General features: G+C 45.9%; 1 protein-coding gene across 1 annotated transcript; it reads left to right on the plus strand.

The window, feature by feature from the left end:
* Positions 1-3,438: 3,438 nt before the first annotated feature.
* On the plus strand, positions 3,439-4,281 carry LOC121453013 (transformer-2 protein homolog alpha-like; the record flags this gene model as incomplete). Its single annotated transcript, XM_041659525.1, has 2 exons — positions 3,439-4,063; positions 4,229-4,281. Coding segments are annotated over exons 1-2 (678 nt in total), but the record flags the coding sequence as incomplete, so codon positions are not given.
* Positions 4,282-7,751: the final 3,470 nt, after the last annotated feature.

The following is a 7,751-nucleotide window of genomic DNA, read 5'->3' on the forward strand; positions in this document are numbered from 1 at the left end:
GAGGTCAGCAGTGTAAGCTTCATGTGAACTGGGATTGTGGCAGGTTTGTTTCTGGGGGCAAGGGGAAGGGGAGATGGCATGAAATAACCCTTCAGAAACTTTCGCTGATGACTAAAAATCTTCATCAGTCCTGCCCAGCACTGTTCAGGCAAAAACAGGCAATGGATCTGAGTCCCATCTCTAAGTGAGGCTCCACACTAGGCCTTGGTCATGGCGTGCCTTCAATCTAGACTCTAGACTCTAGAGAGATTTCCTTATTCTGACCCCTCCCCCCAATTGGTTGCTTTCATATCACATCATTTTTTTTTAACATTTATCGATTTATTGTGGTGGGAAGTGCATGAGGAGCCGGAGGACTACTTGTGGACGTGGTCTTCACGTTCCACCATGTGGATTCCAGGAATCAAATGGAGATGGTTAGGCCTGGTGGTGACAGCCTTACCCGCCCACCGTGCCAGCTCAACACCTCTGGCTCCACGTCCTCTGTTACAGCAGCTACAGATGTTTAAACTAGTCTGCCTTGCATACAGCCCACCCACCCACCCACCCCACCCTGGCCATGGGAAGGCCTGGATTTCTGCTTGGTTTACTGCTCTTCTCCCAGGCCCTGCATAGGAACCTGGTACCTAGGAAACACTCAAGAAATGCTTATTGAAGTGATATAAATGTGGAAGGAGAAGATAAAAGAGAAAGTGCTAAAAGTTATAAAACCAAAAGGTCCTTATTTCAGAACGAGAAATGGTTGACACTGTCACCAGACTTGCCAGCAGTACCAATGAGGTGGAGCCTCCTAAACCTTCTTTAGATCCGAGCAAATTTTCAGAGTCAGTGTGTGTGTACAAAACACATCTATACAACGTATCATTATCTTCCTGGCTCCAAGTGGTCCCACGGTTGGTGTTCTCAGTGTTTGTCTCAGCCTCTGGGGGCTTTATTACTGTAATTATAGACACAAGTTACCAGCGTTATAATTGGGTAGATAGGATTATCTATAGAGAACAAATAGAATACATTTCAGAGCCAAAACCGCCCAATGGATCTTCTTGGCCCATTTGACAGCTTTGCAAACTGAGGCTTTGGCAGTTTAAAGGATTTGCTCTAAGATACTTACATGACTGACTATTCCTAAGACAGAGCAGAGGAATTCTGAAAAGCAGCTCTGTATGTTTATGTAAATAACAGGAAGTCAGTGGAGGGAGGACCTGGAAAGAGGACCCAACCCTTAAGAGCATTTGCTATTCTCCTAGGGGATCTGGCTTTGGTTCCCACTCCAACAACAGGCCCCTCACAAATGCCTGTACTCCAGTTCCAGAGGATCCAGGGCCCTCTCCTGGTCTCCACGTGCACCTGCAAGCATGTGGTAAAGATGATTACACTCAGATACACACATGTGCAAATATATAAGCAAATAAATAAATCCTAATATTATGAATGGGAGTCAGTTTCCAAGTAATTCTCCCTTATAGAAGAAGGGAGAGATTCACTCCCCCTTCAAACAGTAAGCATCATTTTCCAAGGAGAAGTCTTCCTCAAGGGACATGTCATACAGTGTCATCCAGAAGAACATAGAAGTGTTCGCCACCCAGGGTATCCTCTTGGGATCCTTCCTACTGCTTCACACAAGGAAAACTGTCTTGTAACCATCCTTCACCAATATCCTCCTTGACTTTAGTTAAAAAGACGGAAGAAAGACACCTGGGAGGTGAACAGCAAAACACAGTACTCGCTTATGTCTCGTCCCCCACCCCCGACACACAGCCAGTCGGCTCCCCTCGACCTGTAGCTGGTTTTCTCCTTGGGCCCTCATGCTGTAGACACTCAGGAGATTGTACATCTCTGCTTTTGTACTGCCATCTCCATCTGGTTTACTGGGAAAGAGCCGTTGCAGATCCACAGCAAGGACGCCGGTTGCCATCTGAGCTGAGAGCAGTGCCAGGCAGTCCCTGAGATGCCTCCCGCCTTCCCTTACCCTTGTGTCAGGAGTCTATGGGTCTTGGTACCTCTTGTCTCTCAGCCTTCCATTAGTCTGACAATTCTCCTCAACATGTCTGCTCCGTCTCTGAAGAGTCAGGCCAGTGTGACGCACCCATGCCAGCAAAGGCAGTATTTGATTGCTTCAAGATGAGCATAAAACCAAGTGGCTTTCCCATGGGAGCACGTACTTGGCCGGGCTCCTCAGGCAACCGTTGAACTAACACCTTGGAATCCTGCTCTTACGAACGTTCCTTCATGTTCCCATCATTTGTTTTTAAATATGACGACTGCCCTATAAAAAGGCTGTTTTCTACAATGTTCCAAGTACTTGGTGTGTTTAAATACAATGACTGTCCCTAGGGGTCAAAGGCACTGTGGGCCAAGCTCTCCCTGGGCACAAGTGACAGTTCTTCCTTGCCCTGTAGCTCACGTTTCTCCCCTGCTGGACACATTAAGTCCCTAGAGGAAAGGCCCACATGTGATCTGTCTTTGAATTGCCACACCCCAAACAGTGCATTGCTAGAGACTGCTTCTTTCTCAAATGAAATGAAGAGGTTCACTTCCTTTATCTATTCTTGTAACAAAATACCCATATTATAAAAATTGATCATCCTGGCCACTTCAAAATGGACAATTCAGCATCGTTAAGTATTCCACAATGATGTACAAAATCATACTTGTTTCATTTTAAAAAGAAACACTTATTCTTAAGTAGCTCCACAGCTTTTCGCAAGAAGTAAATAAACAAACAAACGAATAAATAAATTACAGAGGCCAACTTAAATGAGTTAAGACAATAAGAGCACTGTTACCTTCCTGTATGCACACCATTGCCACATCTCGGATCTTCTGGGATCGGCTCCCATTCTAAGAACATCTTTGTTAAACAGCTGTGTCCTGCTAAGTGCTGGGAAAAAATAGATTTTAAAAAATGTAGCCGCTGTCTGTGGGGTTCATGATGCCAGAGCAGATACAATCCTGCTTCTCATGCCCAATGCAAACCTCACAGCAGCAAGGATATCTCTCTCTCTCTCTCTCTCTCTCTCTCTCTCTCTCTCTCTCCATTTGTTTTTCCCCATCACTTCCCCAGTGTGTGGAACACTATCAATAACCATATCAATAACCACACATAGGATGTTTCAAACATTTGATAGAAAGCTAGGAGTATAGATAGAACACTAATATAGTATATACCAGACGTTCAGCTCATTCCCCAGTCCTGCAAAAAAAATAATTAACCAACTAAAAATACACAATGAAGGAGTCAATAATGGAAATCTAGCCACAGAAGGAGAAACTTCTCATTTTTTGCTCGTGCGTGCGAGCTAGTGCGAGTGGAGCGCCCCGGCCGTTGTTGCTGTCGCCGCCTTCCTCCTCCCCACAGTCCAGACAGCGGGTCACTAGGCCGTCGGCCCTCGAGCCTAGACTTGTCTCTTATCTAGTTCTCGGGAGCTCCTGGCCGACATGAGTGATGTAGAGAACAACTTCGAGGGTAGAGAGTCTCGCTCTCAGTCAAAATCTCCAACGGGAACTCCTGCTCGCGTAAAATCGGAGAGCAGGTCAGGATCTCGTAGTCCATCACGGGTTTCCAAACATTCTGAATCCCATTCTCGATCAAGATCAAAATCCAGGTCAAGGTCAAGGAGACATTCTCATAGACGGTCCGGGTCCCACTCTCATAGGAGACGATCTCGAAGTAGATCCTATACGCCAGAGTATCGTCGACGAAGAAGCCGGAGTCATTCTCCAATGTCTAATCGCAGAAGACATACAGGCAGCAGGGCCAATCCAGATCCCAATACTTGCCTGGGAGTGTTTGGCCTCAGTTTGTACACAACAGAAAGAGATCTTCGTGAAGTATTTTCTCGATATGGACCATTGAGTGGTGTCAATGTAGTTTATGATCAGCGAACTGACAGGTCACGTGGATTTGCTTTTGTGTATTTTGAGAGGATAGACTCCAAGGAGGCTATGGAAAGAGCAAATGGAATGGAGCTGGATGGTAGGAGAATTCGTGTGGATTATTCTATAACCAAGAGAGCTCACACACCTACACAAGGCATTTACATGGGCAGACCAACTCATAGTGGTGATGGAAGTGGTGGAGGAGGTGAAGGAGGAGGAGGTGGAGGAGGGTGGTGGCAGAGGAGGAGGAGGTGGTGGAGGAGGAGGAGGTGGTGTGGAGGAGGAGGTGGAGGAGGTGGTGGCAGAGGAGGAGGAGGTGGTGGAGGAGGAGGTGGTGGTGGAGGAGGAGGAGGTGGAGGAGGAGGAGGTGGTGGAGGAGGAGGAGGTGGTGGAGGAGGAGGAAGGAGGTGGAGGAGGAGGAGGTGGAGGAGGTGGTGGTGGCAGAGGAGGAGGTGGTGGAGGAGGAGGAGGTGGTGGCGGAGGAGGAGGTGGAGGAGGAGGAGGTGGTGGAGAAGGAGGAGGTGGTGGAGGAGGAGGAGGTGGTGGAGGAGGAGGAGGTGGTGGAGAAGGAGGAGGTGGTGGAGGAGGAGGTGGTGGCGGAGGAGGAGGAGGTGGCGGAGGAGGAGGAGGTGGTGGAGAAGGAGGAGGTGGTGGAGGAGGAGGTGGTGGCGGAGGAGGAGGAGGTGGCGGAGGAGGAGGAGGTGGTGGAGAAGGAGGAGGTGGAGGTGGAGGAGGAGGAGGTGGTGGAGGAGGATGAGGTGGTGGAGGAGGAGGCTTTGTTCCTTTAGTAACCCCTCCTGAAAGATAGACTCCATCTATTGTCTTCTTAGAAGTTTCTCCTTTTTTTTTTCAAATTAACTTTTATTTGGAAATTACACTTTCCCACATGTATTTTAGAATTCTATACTATACAATAACCCACAAAACCATAACCCAATACCAAAATTTCTAACAGCAAGTTATAAAATTTTTCTAGGTAATAAATAAAGGTTTTCCTTCAATGATTAAGGGAATACTTAAGTTTTTGTAAATTTAACATAAAAATCACACTTTAAGATCATAAGGTTTAACATGTAACTTCAAATATAACATGTTTTCTAGGAATCTACAAGCTTTTAATTCCTAAAAGGTGACCTAATTTTTTTAGGTTCAAAGTTACATTCTTCATATTTTCTCCTACAACTTCAAACTTTCTACACTCAACTAATCAACTGTTCCATGCCACTCCGGACAAACTTGACTACTTAAAGTGTTATTTATCTTCCCCCAAAGAAAGTGTGGAATATATACATATTAGAGTACTACGCTGCAGTAAAAAACAATGACTTCTCGAATTTTGCATGCAATTGGATGGAAATAGAAAACACTATCCTGAGTGAGGTAACCCAGACCCAAAAAGATGAACATGGGATGTACTCACTCATAATTGGTTTCTAGCCATAAATAAAGGTCACTGAGTCTATAATTTGTGATCCTAAAGAAGCTAAATAAGAAGGTGAACCCAAAGAAAAACATATAGTTATCCTCCTGGCTATGGGAAATAGACAAGATTGCTGGGCAAAAATTGGGATCTTGGGGGTGGGGTGGGATGGGGTAAGGGGAGATGGGGAGAGAAAAGTGAGAAGGGGAAGATGGGAGGAACTTGGGGAAACGGGATGATTGGGGATAAAGGAAGTTTGGATAGGGAAGCAGGGAAGCACATATCTTAGTTAAGGGAGCCACCTTAGGGTTGGCAAGAGACTTGAACCTAGAGTGGCTCCCAGATGCCCAAGCCGAGGTCCCCAGTTAGTTCCTTGGGCAGCTGAGGATAGGGAACCTGAAATGACCCTATCCTATAGCAATACTGACGACTATCTTGCATATCAGCATAGAACCTTCATTTGGCGATGTATGGAGATAAAGACAGAGACCCACACTGGAGCACTGGACTGAGCTCCCAAGGTCCCAATGAGGAGCAGAAGGAGGGAGAAGATGAGCAAGGAAGTCAGGACCATGAGGGGTGCACCCACCCACCGAGACAGTGGGGCTGATCTATTGGGAGCTCACCAAGGCCAGCTGGACTGTGACTGAATAAGCATGGGATAAAACCAGACTCTCTGAACATGGCTGACAATGAGGGCTGATGAGAAGCCAAGGACAATGGCATGGGGTTTTGATCCTACTTCATGTTCTGGCTTTGTGGGAGCCTAGCCAGTTTGGATGTTCACCTTCCTAGACCTGGACGGAGGGGGAAGGACCTTGGACTTTCCACAGGGCAGGGAACCCTGACTGCTCTTTGGACTAGAGAGGGAGGGGGAGAGGAGTGGGGGGAGGGGGAGAAGGGCGGGAGGAGGGGGAGGGAAATGGGAGGCTGGGAGGAGGCAGAAATTTTTTTTCAATAAAAAAATAAAAAAAAAGAAGGTTAAAAAGCAGTTTGTCACGACTGCGGATTTCTACTAATAGGATGTGTACTACAATATCCATCACAAAAGTTTTCAAAAGATCGTTTCTTTCTTCATAGTAGTGAGTCAATTTCCGTAAATGCAGAAAGAACCACAGGTGTAACACTGGGCTCCTTTTTTACTTAGATGTTGAACAACTTAAATGACAATTACACCATTAAGAGAGTAACAAAGGGTGTAAAACGGAAACACAATTGGCCACAGATTAAATAACCAAGGTTTTGTTTTGAGGACTAGGAAGCATTAGAAGCTTGGAAATCCAGAATCAAAAAGAAAAAGGATTCCCAATAGAACCTCCCCATTGTCTCTGTGTGTGGGTGCACCCCTCACGGTCCTGAGTTCCTTGCTCCTGCTCTCTCTCCTTCTGCTCCTGATTTGGACCTTGAGATTTCAGTCCGGTGCTCCCATGTGGGTCTCTGTCTCTGTCTCCTTTCATCGCCTGATGAAGGTTAATATTCAGGAGGATGCCTATATGTTTGTCTTTGGGTTCACCTTCTTATTTAGCTTCTCTAGGATCGCGAATTATAGGCTCAATGTCCTTTATTTATGGCTAGAAACCAAATATGAGTGAGTACACCCCATGTTCCTCTTTTTGGGTCTGGCTTACCTCACTCAGGATAGTGTTTTCTATTTCCATCCATTTGCATGCAAAATTCAAGAAGTCCTTGTTTTTTACTGCTGAGTAGTACTCTAATATATATATATATTCCATACTTTCTTCATCCATTCTTCCATTGAAGGGCATCTAGGTTGTTTCCAGGTTCTGGCTATTACAAACAATGTTGTTATGAACATAGTTGAGCATATACTTTTTTTTTTTGAGCATATACTTTTGTTGTATGATAGGGCCTCTCTTGAGACAATGGGGATGTTCTATCCTGAACCCCACCAAGGCCAGCTGGCCTGGGTCTGAAAAAGCATGGGATAAAACTGAACTTGCTGAACATAGTGGACACTGAGGACTACTGAGAACTCAAGAACAATGGCAATGGGTTTTTGATCCTACTGCACGTACTGGCTTTGGGGGAGCCTAGGCAGTTTGGATGCTCACCTTACTAGACCTGGATGGAGGTGAGTGGTCCTTGGACTTCCCACAGGTCAGGGAACCCTTGATTGCTCTTCGAGTTGATGAGGGAGGGGAATTTGATCGGGGGGAGGGGGAGGGAAATGGGAGGCGGTGGCGGGGAGGAGTCGGAAATCTTTAATAAATAAATAAATTTAAAAAAAAAGAAAAAGGAGGGAAAAAGAGTCCTTAGCCACAACCACTATCATATCAATAGCGTCTTGGGCTATAGGAAAGAGATCTTGACCGTGATCTAAACCGACTGTAATAAGGAGAAGGCGACCTCTTTCTGTACTGGTAATCATAATCTTCGTATCTGTCATAGCCCCAATCATATCCTCTATCATAGTAAGAATCTCATCGTCTAC

Source organism: Microtus oregoni, unplaced genomic scaffold (assembly GCF_018167655.1).
Source record: "Microtus oregoni isolate MIOR12 unplaced genomic scaffold, Mior012 000010F_ref0000083, whole genome shotgun sequence".
Classification (NCBI taxonomy): Eukaryota; Metazoa; Chordata; class Mammalia; order Rodentia; family Cricetidae; genus Microtus; species Microtus oregoni.